Source organism: Anomaloglossus baeobatrachus, chromosome 1 (genome assembly GCF_048569485.1).
Source record: "Anomaloglossus baeobatrachus isolate aAnoBae1 chromosome 1, aAnoBae1.hap1, whole genome shotgun sequence".
NCBI classification, from domain to species: Eukaryota; Metazoa; Chordata; class Amphibia; order Anura; family Aromobatidae; genus Anomaloglossus; species Anomaloglossus baeobatrachus.
This window is the reverse complement of record NC_134353.1, coordinates 382,978,618-383,000,585: the sequence shown is the minus strand read 5'-3', so window position 1 is coordinate 383,000,585 and position 21,968 is coordinate 382,978,618. Positions and strand designations below refer to the sequence as shown.

Below are 21,968 nucleotides of genomic sequence, written 5' to 3'. Positions count from 1 at the left end.
AGCGGTGGCATACATCAACCACCAAGGAAGAACGCGCAACCGGCAAGCCTTCCAGGAAGTCCGGCAGGTTCTGATGTGGGTGGAAGACACGGCATCCACCATATCCACAATTCACATCCCAAGTGTGGAATCTAGGAAGCTGACTTCCTAAGTCGCTGAGGTGTGGCCGAAAGAGTATGGTCTCCTCACCCGGACGGGTTTCAGGAGATCTGGCGCCGCTGACAGAGGCCGGACGTCGATCTAATGGCGTCACGGCACAACAACAATGTGCCAGCTTCATGGCACGGTTTCACAATCATCGAGCTCTGGCGGCAAACGCCTTAGTTCAGCATTGGTCGCAGTTCCAGCTACCTTAGGTGCCACCTCTGGCATTGTTGCCCAGAGTACTGCGCTAGATCAAGACCGACTGCGGCCGCGCCATCCTCGTCGCTACAAATTGGCCGAGGATGTTGTGGTACTCGGTTCTGTGGTGCCTCACGGTAGGCTAACCGGGGGCACTACCAGACCAATCAGACTGGCTGTCTCAAGGGCCATTCTTCCATTTGAATTCTACGGCCCTCAACCGGATGGTGTGGCATTGAGTCCTGGAACCTAGTGTCGTCAGGATTACCTCAGGACGTGGTTGCCACCATGAGACAGGCTAGCATACCAACGTCCGCCAAGATTGACCACAGGACGTGGAAGATGTTCTTATCTCGGTGCTCGGCGCAGGGTGTTTCTCCCTGGCCGGTTGCATCGTCTATGTTTCCTTCCTTCCTGCAATCTAGGTAGGAAAATGGGTTGTCGCTCAGTTCCCTTTAGGGACAAGTCTCAGCGCTATCTGTATTTTTTCAGAAACGACGACTTCCTCAGGTACGCACGTTCCTACGGGGAGTTTGTCTTCTCAGCACTCCGTACAAGCGGCCGTTAGAGCCCTGAGATCTGAACAAGGTTCTAATTGCTCTCCAGATGCCGCCTTTCGAGCCTTTGAAGGATGTCTCCCTTCCCGTTTTTCACGGGAAGTGGCCTTCTAGTAACGGTCTCGTCTCTTAGGAGAGTTTCCGAGCTAGCAACGCTCTCATACAAACTCCCTTCCTGGTCCTTCACCAGGACAGGGTAGTTCTGCGTCCGGTTCCGGAATTTCTCCCTAAGGTGGTATCCCATTTTCATATCAATCAGGATATCACCTCACCTTCTTTGTGTCCTCGTCCAGTCCATCAATTTCAGAAAGATTTGCATCTGTTGGTTCTGGTGAGAGCACTCAGGTTCTACTTCCCGCATGGCGCTCCTGCGCCACCCGGATGCACTCTTTGTCCTTGTCGCTGGTCGGCGTAAACAGTCGCAAGCTTCCAGATCCACCCTTGCTCGGGGGCTCGAGGAACCAATTCTTGAAACCTACAGTTCTACTGGGCTTCTGGTTCTCTCAAGGCCGAAGGCCCATTCTACCAGAGCCGTGGGTGCATCCTGGGCATTACGGCACCAGGCTACGGCTCAGCAGGTGTGTCAGGCACCCACCTGGTCGAGTCTACTTACTTTTACCAAGCATTATCAGATGCATACCTACGCTTCGGCAGACGCCAGCCTAGGTAGATAAGTCATTCAGGCGGCGGTTGGCCACCTGTAGGAGAGGGCCGTTTGACGGCCCTATCATGAGGTATTCTTTTACCCACCCAGGGATTGCTTTTGGACATCCCAATTGTCTGGGTCTCCCAATGGAGCGACAAAGAAGAAGGGAATTTTGTTTACTTACCGTAAATTCCTTTTCTTCTAGCTCCAATTGGGAGACCCAGCACCCGCCCTGTTTTCTCGGGGTTTTTCTGTTTTTTCGGGTACACATGTTGTTCATGTGGTATGGTTCAGTTCTCCGATGTTTCCTCGGATTGAATTGGTCTTTAAACCAGTTATTGGCTTTCCTCCTTCTTGCTTTGGCACTAAAACTGGTGAGCCAGTGATCCCACTGGGGGTGTATAGCCAGAAGGGGAGGGGCCTTACACTTTTAAGTGTAATACTTTGTGTGGCCTCCAGAGGCAATAGCTATACACCCAATTGTCTGGGTCTCCCAATTGGAGCTAGAAGAAAAGGAATTTACGGTAAGTAAACAAAATTCCCTTCTTTTTTCTTTTTTCAAAATTCGACGGATTGTGACTAATGGCAAAAAACTGATGCGTGAAAGGGGCCTAAATTGGCATTCTGTGGAGATCAAATTCACAGCACTGCTTGATCATTCCTGCAGTCTGTGAGATTCTTTAAAATCTCATGTACAATGTTAGTATTGTTAAATGCATCAATATTTCTCCTGGAGAATCTGGAAGGAAAATCTGATGAATTCAATATAAATGTGTGCATAATCTTTGATGCCCCTGCTGCTAGCAAACAACTTTGCTGTATTTAGGCTTTAATGTGTAATACAACCCCGCCCCTGCAGCTAATTTGACAGGTGTAATAACTGTAAGCATGCAATCAATCCCCTGCACAAAGAAATTAGGCAATTGGGTCATTAACCCCTTTACGATATTTGATGTACCTATACATTAGGGTCTGGAAGAGGTTCCCAACCTATGACTTATTTGTAAGACATGATTATAGCGTGTGGCACAGGAGCTGTGCCAGCACGATCACCGCCGGGGCTTAAGTGATTGCTGAGCTCAAGCTGTCACAGCCAGGGATAGTGCCCACACTGCCTCTGGCTGTTTAACCCCCTAACTTCTATGATCATTAGTAATCACAGCATTTAGGAGGCTGAGGGAGGGAGTACGGTGTTGGATGTGGATGACAAAGAAAAAGTGATGGAAGATTGCAATGCAGGATACTCTGGTAGATAAGCAGCCCCAATCAAGTTCCTTCTGGAAAAGCATCTAGTGGACAGATGAGACCAAGATAGAGCTTTTTGGTAAAGCACATTATTCTACCGTTTACCAAAAAACGGAATGAGGCCTACAAAGAAAACAGTACCTACAGTTAAAAATAGTGGAGGCTCAAAGGTGTTTTGGGGTTATTTTGCTGTCTCTGGCACTGGATGCCTTGTCTGTGTGCAAGGCATCATAAAATCTAAAGATTACCAAAGGATTTTGTGTTACAATGTAGTGCGTTAGTGGTTGTGTGAAGCCATTTATTGTCAAACTACTGTTTCTTTGTCGCTCCATTGGGAGACCCAGACAATTGGGTGTATAGCTTCTGCCTCCGGAGGCCACACAAAGTATTACACTTTAAAAAGTGTAACCCCTCCCCTCTGCCTATACACCCTCCCGTGCATCACGGGCTCCTCAGTTTTTTGCTTTGTGTGGAAGGAGGCACACATCCACTCAGCTTCTCATTTTAGTCATATCGGTTGGAAGAAAAGTGGGCTCCCACGGGGCCCCCGGCATGTTCCCTTCTCACCCCACTAAGTCGGCGGTGCTGTTAAGGTTGAGGTACCCATTGCGGGTACAAAGGCAGCAGCCTCATGCCGTCTCCTTCACCATCCCTTTGCGGCTCTGGGAGAAGTGGGATCCTGAGCCGTCATCCAGTCACTGGGACCGTGCTCCCTCCGCAGCCCCTGGGGGAATCTGTCGGACAGGAGTTGGTTAATCCTCAGGGATCGGGCCCTGCATCACTAAGGTACTCTGTACCCCCATGGGGGATGTGCATGGAGTGCCTGCATCCCAGACGCTGCAGCAGCTGCTTATTTGTGACGGCCGGCGGACTTCCGCGCCGACCGCGCCTGTTTGTCGGCCGCGGTGTTAAATTTAGGCCCCGGCTTCAATTGCGGCCTAGTAGCAAAACTCCCGCCCCCGGACCTGTCTATCAGGGATAAGGGCGGGACTGCCGACCTGACGTCGGCTGTGAGGGCCAGGGCATCCTGTATGTTCCTCCCCCCCTCACTGATCACTGTGGGGACTCCAGATTCCCGCACTTTTCTAACGCCGCCCACGGCTTCTCTCCTCCCCTGAGAGCTCCGGCAGCCATTTTTTTGGCACTCTGCCTGTGGAAGTTTTCCTGGAAAGAGCTCTGCAACGCTGGGAGACCTAAGGCAGGGAATCTGGAGGACACACACTCCGCTTTTTAGCGGTCGGTAAGCCACACCGGTCACCCGGTGCTGGTCCCCTTAGGGTGCCGGAATAGATACTATATATATTTATATATTTCTGTTCGGTCGGGCTGTATACCCTTCCCATATACCCTCAGTGATCACTCTCCTAGGAGACAACAGCATATCGTCCACAAGGAGCAAGGGGGCCAAAACACAGGGTTATTTTGCGACCTGTACCTCTTGTGCGGCTAAGTTACCTGCGGGTTCCACCTACCCTCACTGTGAGCAATGCTCAACCCCTGTTTTACTTCCACAACCGGAGCCTCGGTCACTAGTGGGCCCCTCGGCTCAGGAAGAATCCGTTGCTCCACCTGTCCAGGCGGCAGGGACAGAGTTTGCAGTCTTTGCTGAAAAACTCTGAGTCACTCTCACAATCCATGGCTCAGTCCATGGACAAATGGTCTGCCAAGCTGCTGGAAGCTTTGCAGTCCAGACCGGTCCCTACACAGGCCCCGGGCCCTGTTGGATCTTCACCCCCAGGCCCCTCTCTGCCCGCGCCGCAGCACGCTCCCAGGGGGGGCCCTAGGTCTCATGGGGAGGACTCCGGCCCGGACCACAGTCCCAGACTGGCTAAGCGGGCACGCTGGGAATCTTCCCCGACTTCTTCACGCTGCTCGGGTTCCCAGCGTGAGGACTCTCTGGAGGACGAGGCGGACGTCGCAGCTCAGGGCTCTGACCCTGACGTTGCCCTCAATCTTGATACACCTGACGGGGACGCCATAGTAAATGATCTTATCTCGTCCATCAACCAGGTGTTAGATATCTCTCCTCCACCGCCACCTGTAGAGGAGTCGACTTCTCAGCAGGAGAAACACCAGTTTCGGTTCCCTAAACGTACACGGAGTGCGTTTTTCGATCACTCTAACTTCAGAGATGCTGTCCAGAAGCCCAGAGCGGTTCCGGACAAGCGCTTTACTAAGCGCCTTACTGACACACGTTACCCCTTCCCTTCTGACATTGTCAAGGGTTGGGCTCAATGTCCCAATGTGGATCCCCCAGTCTCTAGATTGGCAGCTAGATCTGTAGTATCGGTTGCAGATGGATCATCGCTAAAGGATGCCACTGACAGGCAGATAGAGCTCCTGATGAAATCCATCTATGAAGCCACGGGCGCGTCTTTTGCCCCGGCCTTTGCAGCCGTGTGGGCACTCCAAGCTATCTCAGCCTGTCTGGCTGAGATTAATGCCGTTACACGTAATTCTGCTCCGCAGGTTACGTCTTTGACTTCCCAGGCGTCAGTTTTTTTTCTTCCTACGCCATGAACGCAGTTTTGGACTCTGCTAGCCGTACAGCGGTGGCATCCGCTAACTCTGTGGCAGTCCGCAGGGCCATGTGGCTGCGCGAATGGAAGGCAGACTCGGCTTCCAAGGGTTCTTAACCGGTTTGCCGTTTGCTGGCGACCGATTGTTTGGCGAACGATTGGATGAGATTATTAAGGAATCTAAGGGAAAGGACTCCTCCTTGCCCCAGTCCAAGCCAAAGAGACCTCAGCAACGACAGATACATTCGAGGTTTCGGTCCTTTCGTCCCTCCGCCAAGCCCCAATCCTCTTCGTCCAGCAGGCCGGAGAAAGGCCAGAGGAACTCCTATGCGTGGCGGGCTAAGTCACGCCCTCAAAAGGCCGCAGGAGGCACTGCTTCCAAGGCGGCCTCCTCATGACTCTCGGCATCCCCGAACCGCATCCTCGGTCGGTGGCAGGCTCTCCCGCTTTTGCGACGCCTGGTGGCCACATGTTCAAGACCGATGGGTGAGAGACATTCTGTCTCACGGTTACAGGATAGAGTTCAGCTCTCGTCCTCCGACTCGTTTCTTCAGAACATCCCCGCCCCCCCGAGCGAGCCGATGCACTTTTTCAGGCGGTGAACGCTCTGAAAACAGAAGTTGTGGTCCCTGTTCCCCCCCAGGAACATGGTCGCGGCTTTTACTCCAACTTGTTTGTGGTGCCAAAGAAGGACGGCTCATTCCGTCCCGTTCTGGACCTCAAACTACTCAACAGACATGTGAGCACCAGAAGGTTTCGGATGGAATCTCTCCGCTCTGTCATCGCTTCAATGTCACAAGGAGACTTCCTAGCATCGATCGACATCAAGGATGCTTATCTCCATGTGCCGATCGCACCCGAACATCAACGCTTTTTGCGCTTCGCCATCAGGGACGAACACCTTCAGTTCGTGGCACTGCCTTTCGGCCTGGCGACAGCCCCACGGGTGTTCACCAAGGTCATGGCATCTGTTGTGGCGGTCCTTCACTCTCAGGGCCACTCGGTGATTCCCTACTTAGACGATCTCCTAGTCAGGGCACCCTCTCAGTTGGCGTGTCAAAACAGCCTTTCCGTCGCTCTGGCGACTCTCCAGCAGTTCGGGTGGATAATCAACTTCCCAAAATCCAAGTTGACACCGACCCAATCACTGACGTACCTTGGGATGGAGTTTCATACTCAGTCAGCAGTAGTCATGCTACCGCGGGACAAACAGCTTTCTCTGCAGGCAGGGGTGCAATCTCTTCTTCGGGGTCAGTCACACCCCTTGAGGCGCCTCATGCACTTCCTGGGGAAGATGGTGGCAGCGATGGAGGCAGTGCCCTTCGCGCAATTCCATCTGCGGCCACTCCAGTGGGACATTCTCCGAAAATGGGACAGGAGGTCGACTTCACTCGACAGGAACGTCTCTCTGTCCCTTGCAACCAAGACGTCACTTCAGTGGTGGCTCCTTCCCAACTCTGTCGCAGGGGAAATCCTTCCTACCCCCCACCTGGGCTGTGGTCACGACGGACGCGAGCCTGTCAGGGTGGGGGGCGGTTTTTCTCCACCACAGGGCTCATGGAACCTGGACTCCGATAGTCATCCCTTCAGATCAATATTCTGGAGATAAGGGCAGTGTATCTAGCCCTATTGGCCTTTCATCGGTGGCTGGAGGGCAGGCAGATCCGAATCCAGTCGGACAACGCCACGGCCGTCGCTTACATCAACCACCAAGGCGGCACTCGCAGTCGTCAAGCCTTCCAGGAGGTCCGGCGAATTCTGCAGTGGGTGGAAGCCACAGCCTCCACCATCTCCGCAGTTCACATCCTGGGCGTAGAAAACTGGGAAGCAGATTTTCTCAGCCGACAGGGCATGGACACGGGGGAATGGTCTCTTCACCCAGACGTGTTTCGAGAGATCTGTTGCCGCTGGGGAACGCCAGACGTCGATCTCATGGCGTCACGGCACAACAACAAAGTCCCGGCATTCATGGCCCGGTCTCAAGATCAGAGCTCTGGCGGCGGACGCATTAGTTCAGGATTGGTCGCAGTTTCGACTGCCCTATGTATTTCCTACTCTGGCGATGCTGCCCAGAGTGCTGCGCAAAATCAGGTCCGACTGTCGTCGCGCCATTCTCGTCGCTCCAGATTGGCCGAGGCGGTCGTGGTACCCGGATCTGTGGCATCTCACGGTGGGTCAACTGTGGGTGCTCCCAGACCGCCCAGACTTGCTATCTCAAGGGCCGTTTTTCCATCTGAATTCTGCGGCCCTCAACCTGACTGTGTGGCCATTGAGTCCTGGCTCCTAGCGTCCTCAGGGTTATCTCAAGATGTCATTGCCACTATGAGACAGGCCAGGAAACCAACGTCCGCCAAGATCTATCACAGGTCTTGGAGGATCTTCTTATCCTGGTGCTCTGATAAGGGTTTTACTCCCTGGCCCTTTGCCTTACCCACTTTTCTTTCATTCCTTCAATCCGGAATGGACAAGGGTTTGTCTCTCGGCTCTCTCAAGGGACAAGTATCGGCGCTTTCCGTATTTTTTTTCAAAAGCGTCTAGCCAGGCTTCCGCAGGTCCGCACGTTCCTGCAGGGAGTTTGCCACATAGTCCCACCTTACAAGCGTCCGCTGGGACCTCAATAGGGTGCTAACGGCTCTTCAGAAACCACCTTTCGAGCCGCTGCGGGAGGTCTCTTTATCACGTCTTTCGCAAAAGGTGGCATTTCTAGTGGCAGTTACGTCGCTCCGTAGAGTGTCGGAACTGGCAGCGCTGTCATGCAAAGCCCCCTTCCTGGTTTTTCACCAGGATAAGGTGGTTCTACGTCCGGTCCCGGAATTTCTCCCTAAAGTGGTATCCCCTTTTCATCTCAATCAGGATATCTCCTTACCTTCATTTTGCCCTCATCCAGTTCACCAGTGTGAAAAGGATTTGCACTCATTAGATTTAGTGAGAGCACTCCGACTCTACGTGTCTCGCACGGCGCCCCTGCGCCGTTCAGATGCCCTCTTTGTCCTTGTCGCTGGCCAGCGTAAGGGTTCGCAGGCTTCCAAGTCAACCTTGGCTCGATGGATCAAGGAACCAATTCTTGAATCCTACCGTTCTTCTGGGCTTCCACTTCCTTCAGGATTGAAAGCCCATTCTACCAGAGCCGTGGGTGCATCCTGGGCACTGCGGCACCGGGCTACGGCTCAGCAGGTGTCAGGCAGCTACCTGGTCTAGTCTGCACACTTTCACGAAACACTATCAGGTGCATACCTATGCTTCGGCAGATGCCAGTCTAGGTAGGTGAGTCCTTCAGGCGGCGGTTGCCCACCTGTAAGAGGGGGTCGTTTTCGGCTCTTTTTATCGAGGTATTCTTTTACCCACCCAGGGACTGCTTTTGGACGTCCCAATTGTCTGGGTCTCCCAATGGAGCGACAAAGAAGAAGGGAATTTTGTTTACTTACCGTAAATTCCTTTTCTTCTAGCTCCTATTGGGAGACCCAGCACCCGCCCCTGTTCCCTTCGGGCTGTTGTTCTTTTGTGTACACATGTTGTTGCATGTTGAATTGTTCTTTTGGTTCATGGTTTTCTGTTCTCCGAACATCCTTCGGATGGAATTTACCTTAGACCAATTTATAAGTTTCCTCCTTCCTGCTTTTGCACCAAAACTGAGGAGCCCGTGATGCACGGGAGGGTGTATAGGCAGAGGGGAGGGGTTACAGTTTTTAAAGTGTAATACTTTGTGTGGCCTCCGGAGGCAGAAGCTATACACCCAATTGTCTGGGTCTCCCAATAGGAGCTAGAAGAAAAGGAATTTACGGTAAGTAAACAAAATTCCCTTCTTTTCTCTCTTTAAATCATAATGACAACCCAAAACATCCAAATGACCCTGATCAAAAGTTTACATACCCTGGTGATTTTGGCCTGATAACGTGCACAAAAGTTGACACAAATGGGTTTGAATGGCTAATAAAGGTAACCTCCTCTCCTGTGACCTTTTTGCTTGTAATCAGTGTGTGTGCATAAAAGCTGAGTGAGATTCTGGGATCCAGACAGACTTTCATCCAGCCACTGACGTTTCTGGATTATGAGTCATGGGGAAAGCAAAAGAATTGTTAATGGATCTATGGGAAAAGATAGCTTAACTGTATAAAACTAGAAAGGGATACAAAAAGATATCCAGGGAATTGATAATGCCAGTCAGCAGTATTCAAACTGATTAACAAATGGGAAAATCAGGGGCACTGTAAAAACCAAACCATAATCAGGTACAACTGCCAGGAAAATTGTTCAAGATGCAAAGAAAAACCCACAATTAACATCAGCTGAAATACAGGACTCACTGAAAATTAGCGTTGTGGTTGTTTCAAGATGCACAATAAGGAGGCATTTGAAATAAAATTGGCTGCATGGTAGTCGTCAGAAGAAAGCCATTACTGTGCAAATGCCACAAAATATCTTGCCTACAATATGCCAAACAGCACAGAGACAAGCCTCGAAACTTCTGGAACTAGGTAATTTGGATCGATAAGACCAAAATTGAACTTTTTGGCCACAACCATAAACGTTACATTTGGAGAGGTGTCAACAAGGCCTATGATGAAAGGAACACCATTCCTACTATAAAGCATGGAGGTGGATCACTGATAATGTGGGGATGTGTGAGCTACAAAGGCACAGGAAACTTGGTCAAAGTTGAAGATAAGATGAATGCAGCACATTAGCAGCAAATACTGGAGGGAAATTTGCACTCATCAGCCCGGAAGCTGTGCATGGGACGTACTTAGACTTTCCAACATGACAATCCAAAACACAAGGACAAGTCGACCTGTCATTGGCTGCAGCAGAACAAAGTGATGGTTATTGAGTGGCCATCTCAGTCTCCTGACCTCAATATAATTGAGCCACTCTGAGGAGAACTCAAGCACGCAGATCATGCAAGAAAGACCAGGAATTTACCGGAACTGGAGGCTTTTTGCCAAGAAGAATGGGCAGCATTACCATCTGAGAAAAAGAGCCTCATCTACCTCTACCACAAAAGACTTCAAGCTGTCATTGATGTTAGTGGGGGCAATACACGGTATTAAGAACTGGGGTATGTGAACTTTTGATCAGGGTCATTTGGATGTTTTTGGTTGTCCGTATGATTTAAAAAGAGAACACAGAAGTTTGACAATAAATGGCTTCAGCCAACCACTAACCATGAGTGGAAAAAAAGGTTGTGTTATCATTCATATACTCCAAAAAAAAAAAAAAAAAAAAAAAAGGTCAAGAAAGCAAAAAATCTGCCGGGGTATGTAAACTTTTCAGCACAACTGTAAGCGATTTGATTGCAGTTATTTATTCCAAAGGGTGTGCCACCAAATATTAATTTGAGGTTCAGAACAATTTTGTCTGGCCCGTTTTGCAGTTTGTAGAGAAATTATATCCAGTTTGCCTTTGTTTTTTGTTTTGTTTGTTTTGTTTTTTTTGTTAATACACACAAAGGAAATAAATGTGTAATTGGAGTTGCAAATAATTTTCATGAAGCATTTCAAGGATTCCAACATTCTTGGCCATGACTGTAGCTAGCTTCGTTGCTGAGTGTGACATACCCGTGTTTTTCCAAAAATAAGACCGTCTTATATATTTTTTTTGCTCCGAAAAAATCGCTAGGGCTTATTTTTGGTTAGGTCTTATTTTTGGAAAAACACAGCAGTTGTTACACATGGCAAGTGGCCGACATAACCCGAGTCTTCTGAAATTCAAGGTAACCACTACATGCCAGGCTTTATTATGTGTTGATTATTCACTTTGGCTCTTCTTCCAGGCGCCAATGGCCCTCATGTGGATATGGATGCCAGTGCGCCCTCTGTTGGTGGGCAATAGTCTGACCACCACAACTACATTGCTGGATTTTAGTTGCTAGCTTGATCCTTGAGGAGACTGGATGTTGGGGTTATACAGTGATCTAAAATGTGTGACTGAAGGCATCGCTGGATGTGTATTATGTAGTTTATTTTCCTCCGCTTATATAAAGATTTCATGCATTGCACATATATACACTTTGATTTTGCAGCCTTGAAAATTCAGCGCACAAAGCAGAAGCCGCCTGTAACAAATTTGTATTTGGGCAAAACATGATTGAGCGAGTTTTGGTAAGTGTTATACCCTAGATTAAAATTGCATAAAATAAAGGCTTAGGTTTATATATAAACCTCTGTAGTTTACATGCCTCCGTTTTATGTGAAAGTGGATTCCAAATTGAGAAATGTGCTGGCTTTGGCTTACCCTAAGCAATACTAGGGGGAGGTTCTGATTGAGACTAGAAATAAATGATTTCTTCCTAAAACCGAATGTGGTTTGCTCATTTTCAGAGTCCACCCAAAACTGAAACAAGTTCTGACAGCAATAAAGAAAATGCTGGAGAATCTGGCGCTGAAGGATCTTCATTGGAAAACACTCCAGAGAAATGTGGGTTTGTATGGTGATTCTTATACAGAAAAATGTAATTACCAGTTTTTTAGTATTGGACAAGCAAACAGCAATGTTTCTAATTAAAAGTAACTATATGGAGATAAGGTATGCACACCAGTGACTATGCAAGGGGAATACATGTAATAGCAGAAACTGCTGTGTGAATACTGACATGAAAAATTCAATCGCTATATGTAAGAATGAAATGTGAAAAATGGAACCTGCATTACTGCCATGAATATATGAATAAAGAGAAATTTAGCTACTGAATTGATCAATGCAATAGAGCCCCAACACTACGCCAAAGTATTTCTCTACGTTGGGGTCCCTAGCTTGTGTGTGTCCTCTCATGCAGTTAAAAAAACTTACCGTGTACGGGAAGCTGAGACCCAGGCTATATATACGTATCATGTGGATTGGAAATAGGTGTGAGTGGGGTGGGTTCACTAATTAAAAGTAAGACTTATTTGCCATGACTTCCATTCTAATGACTGTGAGCATTACATTTTTGAGAATTGTGGCTGACCATAAAAATGCAGTAAAGCTTTGCATGCTAGTCTTCTAGGTATCTTTTTTTTTTTTTTTTTTTTTTTTTTTTTTTTTTATTTCTTTTTAACATATTCTGTGTCACTTTCAGCTAACAATATCTCTGAATCGCTGGCGGAATCTGCAGCAGCTTATACAAAAGCCACAGCAAAGCGATGTCTACTGGAGAAAGTGGAGGTAATCACTGGAGAAGAAGCCGAGAGCAATGTGCTGCAGGTAAGAGAACCTAATAAAATGGCATGAATTAGAAGGGTAACTCTGACTTAGTAGATTGGATTTTGTTTTCTTTTCTGCCCTGTGCAGTATACATCCAGCGCAGGTTATGAAGTCAGATTGCTTTTTCCTCACTTCTTTGAGCACAAGCATTATAACCACTGATTTTTAGCAATGCAGGGGGCAGAAATACTAAACTGAGCTTAAAGGTAGGGTGTCGCGTTTATTTTTGTATTAATAGTGATTATGAAATCAGGAATTTTTAATACAAAGAAGGGAATTTTGTTTACTTACCGTAAATTCCTTTTCTTCTAGCTCCAATTGGGAGACCCAGACAATTGGGTGTATAGCTATTGCCTCTGGAGGCCACACAAAGTATTACACTTAAAAGTGTAAGGCCCCTCCCCTTCTGGCTATACACCCCCAGTGGGATCACTGGCTCACCAGTTTTAGTGCCAAAGCAAGAAGGAGGAAAGCCAATAACTGGTTTAAAGACCAATTCAATCCGAGGAAACATCGGAGAACTGAACCATACCACATGAACAACATGTGTACCCGAAAAAACAGAAAAACCCCGAGAAAACAGGGCGGGTGCTGGGTCTCCCAATTGGAGCTAGAAGAAAAGGAATTTACGGTAAGTAAACAAAATTCCCTTCTTCTTTGTCGCTCCATTGGGAGACCCAGACAATTGGGATGTCCAAAAGCAATCCCTGGGTGGGTAAAAGAATACCTCATGATAGGGCCGTCAAACGGCCCTCTCCTACAGGTGGCCAACCGCCGCCTGAATGACTTATCTACCTAGGCTGGCGTCTGCCGAAGCGTAGGTATGCATCTGATAATGCTTGGTAAAAGTAAGTAGACTCGACCAGGTGGGTGCCTGACACACCTGCTGAGCCGTAGCCTGGTGCCGTAATGCCCAGGATGCACCCACGGCTCTGGTAGAATGGGCCTTCGGCCTTGAGAGAACCAGAAGCCCAGTAGAACTGTAGGTTTCAAGAATTGGTTCCTCGAGCCCCCGAGCAAGGGTGGATCTGGAAGCTTGCGACTGTTTACGCCGACCAGCGACAAGGACAAAGAGTGCATCCGGGTGGCGCAGGAGCGCCATGCGGGAAGTAGAACCTGAGTGCTCTCACCAGAACCAACAGATGCAAATCTTTCTGAAATTGATGGACTGGACGAGGACACAAAGAAGGTGAGGTGATATCCTGATTGATATGAAAATGGGATACCACCTTAGGGAGAAATTCCGGAACCGGACGCAGAACTACCCTGTCCTGGTGAAGGACCAGGAAGGGAGTTTGTATGAGAGCGTTGCTAGCTCGGAAACTCTCCTAAGAGACGAGACCGTTACTAGAAGGCCACTTCCCGTGAAAAACGGGAAGGGAGACATCCTTCAAAGGCTCGAAAGGCGGCATCTGGAGAGCAATTAGAACCTTGTTCAGATCTCAGGGCTCTAACGGCCGCTTGTACGGAGTGCTGAGAAGACAAACTCCCCGTAGGAACGTGCGTACCTGAGGAAGTCGTCGTTTCTGAAAAAATACAGATAGCGCTGAGACTTGTCCCTAAAGGGAACTGAGCGACAACCCATTTTCCTACCTAGATTGCAGGAAGGAAGGAAACATAGACGATGCAACCGGCCAGGGAGAAACACCCTGCGCCGAGCACCGAGATAAGAACATCTTCCACGTCCTGTGGTCAATCTTGGCGGACGTTGGTATGTTAGCCTGTCTCATGGTGGCAACCACGTCCTGAGGTAATCCTGACGACACTAGGTTCCAGGACTCAATGCCACACCATCCGGTTGAGGGCCGTAGAATTCAAATGGAAGAATGGCCCTTGAGACAGCCAGTCTGATTGGTCTGGTAGTGCCCCCGGTTAGCCTACCGTGAGGCACCACAGAACCGAGTACCACAACATCCTCGGCCAATTTGTAGCGACGAGGATGGCGCGGCCGCAGTCGGTCTTGATCTAGCGCAGTACTCTGGGCAACAATGCCAGAGGTGGCACCTAAGGTAGCTGGAACTGCGACCAATGCTGAACTAAGGCGTTTGCCGCCAGAGCTCGATGATTGTGAAACCGTGCCATGAAGCTGGCACATTGTTGTTGTGCCGTGACGCCATTAGATCGACGTCCGGCCTCTGTCAGCGGCGCCAGATCTCCTGAAACCCGTCCGGGTGAGGAGACCATACTCTTTCGGCCACACCTCAGCGACTTAGGAAGTCAGCTTCCTAGTTTCCACACTTGGGATGTGAATTGTGGATATGGTGGATGCCGTGTCTTCCACCCACATCAGAACCTGCCGGACTTCCTGGAAGGCTTGCCGGTTGCGCGTTCTTCCTTGGTGGTTGATGTATGCCACCGCTGTGGAGCTGTCCGACTGAAGTCGGATATGCTTGCTTTCCAGCCGCTGTTGGAAGGATTGTAGGGCAAGATACACTGCTCTGTGTTCAAGAACATTGATCTGAAGAGTGGACTCTTGCTGAGTCCACGTACCCTGAGCGCTGTAGTGGAGAAAAACTGCTCCCCACCCTGATAGACTCGCGTCTGGACCTTCTTTTTGACCAAGAGGTGAGAAGAAGCCACCACCGTAGAGATTCCTTGGCCGCCTGAGAAAGAACGACGACTCTGTTGAGGGACGTCGACTCCTCGTCCCATTGGCGGAGAATGTCCCATTGTAGTGGACGCAGTAAAACTGCGCGAAAGGAACTGCCTCCATTGCTACCATCTTACGTAGGAAGTGCATGAGGCGTCTCAATGTGTGCGACTGGTTCTTAAAGAAGAGCTTGCAGCCCGTAGTGAATGCTGTTTGTCTAGCGGCAGCTTCACTATCACTGAAAGAGTAAGAAACTCTATGCCTAGATATGTTATCGATAGGGTCGGGGTCGGATCTGACTTTAAAAAGTTGATGATCCACCCAAAACTCTAGAGAGTCTCCAGCGCAACGTTCGGGCAGTGTTGGCATGTTTCCTAAGAGAGTGCCTTGACAAGTAGATCGTCTAAATACGGGACCACAGAGTGACCCTGAGAGTGCAGGACTGTGACTACTGCTGCCCTGACCTTGGCGAAGACCAGTTGGACTGTCGCTAGCCGGAAGGTAGAGCTACGAACAGAGGGTGTTCGTCTCCTATAACGAAGCGTAGAAACGCTAGTGCTCTGGATCAATCGGCACGTGTGGATAAGCATCCTTGATGCCTAATGATGCTAGGAAATATCCTTGGGACCTTGAGGCGATGACATGGCGGAGGGATTCCATCCGGAACCGCCTGGTGTCCACGAGCTTGCTGAGCATTTTTAGATCCAGAACGGGACGGAACGGCCCGTTGTTATAGGTACCGCAAAGAATTTGGGATAAAAACCGTGACCTTGTTCCTGAAGAGGAACGGGGGTCATCACTCTTTCTGCCTATAGAGTGCACCCTGTTTGCAGAAGAGCAGCGGCCCGGCCGGGAGGTGGAGAAATTCTGAAGAATCGAGTTGGAGGACGAGAAGTGAGCTCTATCCTGTACCCGTGAGACAGAATGTCTCACACTCAATGGTCATTGACCTATGGCAGCTAAATATCGCCAAGGCGGGAGAGCCTGCTACCGACCGAGGCTGCAAGTCATGAGGAAGCCGCCTTGGAAGCGGGTTTTCAGACTGTCGCTTTTTTGGGCGAGACTGAGCCCGCTAAGAATCTTAGCTCCTCTGATCCTTTTGAGTCCACATTGGACGAGGAAAAATGGGACCTGCCCGAGCCTCGAAAAGGCCGAAAACCCCAACTGCCTCTTGCTCTATTGGGGTTTGTTGTGTCCGGGCTGAGGAAAGGATGAATCCTTACCCCTGGACTGTTTGATGGTTACATCCAACGCTCACCAAACAGTCGGTCAGCAGAAAAAGGCAACTGGTTAGGCAACCTTTTTTGGAAGCAGAATCTGCCTTCCATTCACTTAACGAGCAGACCAGGCTCTGCTTAAAAACACGGAGTAGCGGAGGCTACCGCCGCACGGTTCGCAGAGTCCAGGACAACCTGAATCGCGTAAGAAACAAATGCAGACATTTGAGAGGTTAAGGATGCCACCTGCGGCACAGATGTACGTGTAACCGTGTCAATCTGTGTAAGACAAGCTGAAATAGCTTGGAGTGCCCCAAGGGAGAGAATGCCGGAGCCAACGGTGCGCCGACAGCCTCATAGATGGCTTTCGACCAGAGATCCATCTGTCTGTCAGTGGCATCTTTGAATTTGCAGTTCCATCTCCCACTGCAACTATGGATCTAGCTACAAGCCTGGAGATTGGAGGATGCCGCTCGGGACATTGGGTCCAGTCCTTGACCAAGTCAGGGGACAGGGATAACGTGTATCCTAAGCCGTTTGGAGAAGCGCATATCTGGATAAGCTGACTCCTCCACTGGAGGAGCTGTGAGAAATAACCCACATTCTATAGATGGACGCTATAAGATTATTTACTATGGCGTCACAATCAGGTGTATCCAGATTGAGAGCGGTCTCAGGATCAGAATCCTGAGCCGCTACTTCCGCCTCATTACACAGCGAGTCCTTCTGTTAGGACCCTGATGAAACCGAGGCCGCTCATAGCGAGCCCACTTAGGCTGTCTGGGACTGACGTCCGTGCAGAGCCGTGACTCTGGGATGCGTGTGACATTCCCGGAGCTGTTAGTTATTCACACTGAGGGGGGCCATGGATCAATGATTCAACAGTGCCCATATTGTGAGAGACATGTCCGGACTGCTAGGCTTCTAGTATCATAGCCATAGTCTCAGAAAAACTGTCAGTAAATACTGCAGACACCGTCCTCATCCCCTGGCCATTAGTGCATAGAATGGGAGTCTATGTACCTGCCGGCCGTATAGCCGTACATGCTGTACCAGCTGTATAGAAAAACATGTGGTTCTGCACCTTTGTTTTAAACAGAGAATATGCTGATAACTCCTCCGCATAATCCAGGAGGGTATATACAACGTGCGACTAAACAGTGCAATGTATATAGTACAAGCATATCTATAAGTGCACTTCTGCACTAGTGGGGTTAGCACCACAGGTGCTGCTTAACGCCTGTTACAGCGATTGTGTGACTATCAGAATGCCAGGGTCTTCCACACTTGTCTCTGTATCGTACAGAAACTGACACTAATGGCTGCCAGTGTCCTTGTAGAGAAGGAAGCCGTGGGCGTGCCTGAGAAAGTGCGGGAATCCGGATTCACAGTGCACACAGTGAGAGGGGTGGAGTATGCAAAACATACTCCAGCTCTCAGCTCTGCTCTATGCAGCGTCACGCCCCTACCCTGACTGTCAGGGCTGTGGGCGGTAACGAAGGGAGACTAGGCCCAGAAGCCGGGGACTCGAGTTAACAGCGCGGCCGCCGTAAAAGCGCGGGCCGCGCTGAAGTCCCCGGCGCACCACAAGTGCCAGCCGCGCCGCAGTTCCAGCGGCCGGCGCAACCGATTCATAGAAGTGGCCAGCGTCCCGCCCCTCTCCTGACTGGCAGGTCTGGGGGCGGGAACGAACGGAAGCAGGCCGCAAAAGCCGGGGACTCTAGTTATCAGCGCGGCCGCCGTAAAAGCGCGGGCCGCGCTGAAGTCCCCGGCGCACCACAAGTGCCAGCCGCGCCGCTGCCAGCGGCCGGCGCGACCGATTCCTGGAAGTGGCCAGCGTCCCGCCCCTCTCCTGACTGGCAGGTCTGGGGGCGGGAACGAACGGAAGCAGGCCGCAAAAGCCGGGGACTCTAGTTATCAGCGCGGCCGCCGTAAAAGCGCAGGCCGCGCTGAAGTCCCCGGCGCACTACAAGTGCCAGCCGCGCCGCAGTCCCAGCGGCCGGCGCGACCAATTCCCATAAGTGAGCCTGCTTCAGCAAAGCTGAATGAGGCCATGGCACAGGCGCCGCAGCGCTGATGTCCCCCGGCGCACTACAACACCCAGCATGCTGCGGTGTGAGCGCCAAATGCACGGGGACACAGAGTACCTTGAGGAAGCAGGGCCATGTCCCTGATGTACTCCGCTCCATCCAGCATCTTCTCCAGGGGCTGTAGATGGAGCACGGTCTCAGTGCCTGGAGACCGGTAAATCCCACTTCACCCAGAGCCCTGTAAAAAGGGATGGGGAAGGAATCAGCATGTGGGCTCCTGCCGCCGTACCCGCAATGGGTACCTCAACCTTACAAACACCTCCGACATACAGTGGGGTGAGAAGGGAGCATGCTGGGGACACTATATGTGTCCTCTTTTCTTCCATCCGACATAGTCAGCAGCTGCTGCTGACTAAAAAGTGGAGCTATGCGTGGATGTGTTGCCTCCTTCGCACAAAGCACAAAACTGGTGAGCCAGTGATCCCACTGGGGGTGTATAGCCAGAAGGGGAGGGGCCTTACACTTTTAAGTGTAATACTTTGTGTGGCCTCCAGAGGCAATAGCTATACACCCAATTGTCTGGGTCTCCCAATGGAGCGACAAAGAAATTAAATTCACTGTTTAGTTTTTAATTCTACTTTTACTGAAACCCTGGGGGCTGCCATTTTAGATTTGCTGTGTGTAACGACAGTCACCTCAAATATGGCAGTCCCTGTGCAGAAGTCAGTTGTTGGGCTGCGACCCTATTATATAACACTGACACTGCTTCTGCTGTGCGCTGGATGCGCCCCCTGGGATGTCAATATCACCGCAGAGGGAGGAGATCTCCGCCATCTTTGTGGAGGTCACAGTGTATGCTGCACACTCCCCCCTGTCATGCACTCGGAATGTGTGAGTACCAGCGCCGGGCCGCCAGTCTTCACTCTGATGTCATCTGATTGCAATCTAGTGTACGTCAACACAGATCATGGAGAAGATGGTGACCTTAATCTCTCCATCTACTCCTCAGCTCAGATTCTCGCAGCGAGAGAATTGGATCACAATAAACTGGCACTCGGCTTGCAGCACTGCACTGTAGGTCTATAATGGGAACATGTACTATCCGTGATGAACATTTGTTTTAACAACTTCAGTTTTTCTTCCTAAGTGTTACTTTTTTTTATTTAAAATAAAGTTTAGAAATATTTTGTGGTATAATAATGTTTGACATTCCTTACCGTTGAATGCAGAGTTTCCTTTTTCAGAATATTTTGCATGTCTTTTGTTTCTGGGAGCCTCTCCCTTAGATCTTTCTTTTCAATTTAATTTTTATTTGGGTTTTCTCAAATTAAAACATTTGTAACCTTTTTATAAAAAAAAAGACTCAATAGTATATAGTAAAATAGAGGCTAGGCTGCATAGGGACATTATTACTGCAAAACAAATAATAGAAGAATGCAGTAGCCCCCCTTGATAAAGAGGCAGGCAACACAAGTGCTAAAATACTGATGAGTCTACTACTCATAGCCTACCCATTCATGGAGGAGGTGATTACTTAGTGTTAGAATTGCACATGGGATAGGCTTGTAAAGGGTGCTGGTCCAACACATGTAGTGTAAAATATCTGGCTTACAGTGCTCTGGAAGTGCACTGCATTGGGACAGACTCCCTATATTACAAGACCAACATAGATGTTCATGGCTACATTTTGCATTATCTTGCAAAACAATGAGGACCCTTGACGTGAGTTGCAAGTTTGTATATTGGCCAAAATATCAACCAATTCTTCATGTACCCTGATGAGCAAAATAGCAATGTTTTGAGCTTTTGACTTTCAGGCTCCACATCTCACCATCCACTACAGCTTTGAGGATGAGACTACCTTCATTTTATAGACAATCATCTTGGCTATCTCATACATAAATATGACTTGCAAAAATTTAGCATATGATTAGTTGTGTCACTGCATTGTTACCGTTTTTGCTCATAGTGGTGGGATAAATTGTTTTCTTCTTACATACTATAATTTACAACCTCTTCTCATGAAGATTTTCCAAAAAAATAGAAACCACATCATTGGCCGAGAAACCGCTATCCATCTCATGAATAGCGGTCTCTCGGCCAAGAAAATTGGCAAAGTACATCATGCAAGTGCCTTGACCGTTGTAAGAATATGAAATTAAGTCCATCAATTCATTCAAAAGCCAAGAGATGGATGTCCAACAAAATATTGTCATCAATAAGTCGGCTCATTGCAAGGTCTGTTAGTTAAAATGCCACAAACACGGCGGTGGAGGTGGCTTGTCTGCTTCATAATAGTGAGATCACAGACGTCCATACAAGCACCGTGCAGTGCACTTTACACAAGTCTGGCATGGTGGCCTTAAATAAGATGAAATGGCCTCAACTTCATGATTCGTTCTTTTTGACAAACTTGATCTCAAGAATTATGACAATGTTGGACTTGTAAACGTGATTTGGAGCAATGAGACAAAAGTCAATAGATTAGGCTCTGATGGGTGCAAATGGGTCCGTCAGCAACAATTGAAAAAGGGGCTCACTGAATGAAAAATTTAAGAAACTGTTAAGTTTGGTGGCGGAAGCCTGATATGGGAATGTTTCACAGCCAAAGGTGTTGGATACTTCACCAGGATCTCTGCTGAGCTATATGTGAGCATCCTACAAGGCTAGTAGCTTCGTACATACGAGTAATATGGGTATGGAAAGGAGGAAATGGTGGTCCAGCAGGAAAAGGACCCAAAGCATAGGTCGAGAGCAGAGATGCAGAGAGCAGAAATAGTTCAATAACATGGTAGGAGTGCTGGATTGGCCCCTACAGTCCCCAGATTCGAATCCAATCATACACTTGTGGGTACAAGTGAAGAAAAAGCTGTATATGTAACCAAATAAGCAAACCAATACGCACCAACATTGGGAACGTGTAGAAGAAAACTGGGAGCAGATTTCGATCGAGACATACTTGCTTGACAACATTGTTGAAAGCCAAAAGGAGGATTTACAAGATACTAAAAAAAAAATTAATTTTTTTGATTTTTTTAGGAGCAAAACAGTGACCGGACTATAATCTGTATAACTAATCATATGAAAAATAGTTGCAAGTCAAATCTATGTATGAGATGGGCAAGATGATTGTCTATAACATGAAGATAGCCTCAAGCTTAAAGCTGTAGAGGATGGTGGGCGACCTGGTCAGTTTGCCAATCCATGTTTTACTGCAGAAGGGAAAGCTGCTGCAACCAGATGTTCCATGGCCAGACATAATGGGAAGGAGGGAGTGAGGAATGCCCTGGATCATGCACAAATGAGAGAGAGATTTGTGTATATATGTCTCAAATTCTATTAATTTTCCTTCTCAAATTTAATCGCAATATAAGGCAAAAAAATAAAGTGCCAGGAAACAAATGTTAGTGGGTGTCCTGTATACAGCGATATTTAACCCCTTCACGACCATGGACGGAAAGATCCGTCATGGTGCCCTGGGCCTTAACGACCAAGGACGGATCTTTCCGTCATGGCGTAATCGCGGCACCGGAGCCTCCGGTGACTGCGATCGGTTAACATAAACCGCAGATTCGGGGAGGAGGGGACCTGTACCTGACCTCAGGAGGGGTGGTGCCTCCTCCCCGGACCTACAGAGGCTGTG

The 21,968-nt window shown here is 49.0% G+C and overlaps 1 protein-coding gene across 2 annotated transcripts in view; it reads left to right on the top strand.

The window, feature by feature from the left end:
* RANBP3 (RAN binding protein 3) overlaps positions 1–21,968 on the top strand; it is a 114,999-nt gene that overhangs the window by 73,593 nt on the left and 19,438 nt on the right. For both annotated transcript variants that reach the window (XM_075352520.1, XM_075352519.1), the window contains 3 exons: positions 11,329–11,407; positions 11,627–11,723; positions 12,364–12,488. In XM_075352520.1, coding sequence (XP_075208635.1) covers positions 11,329–11,407; positions 11,627–11,723; positions 12,364–12,488 — 301 coding nt within the window. The remainder of the gene's footprint in view (positions 1–11,328; positions 11,408–11,626; positions 11,724–12,363; positions 12,489–21,968) is intronic.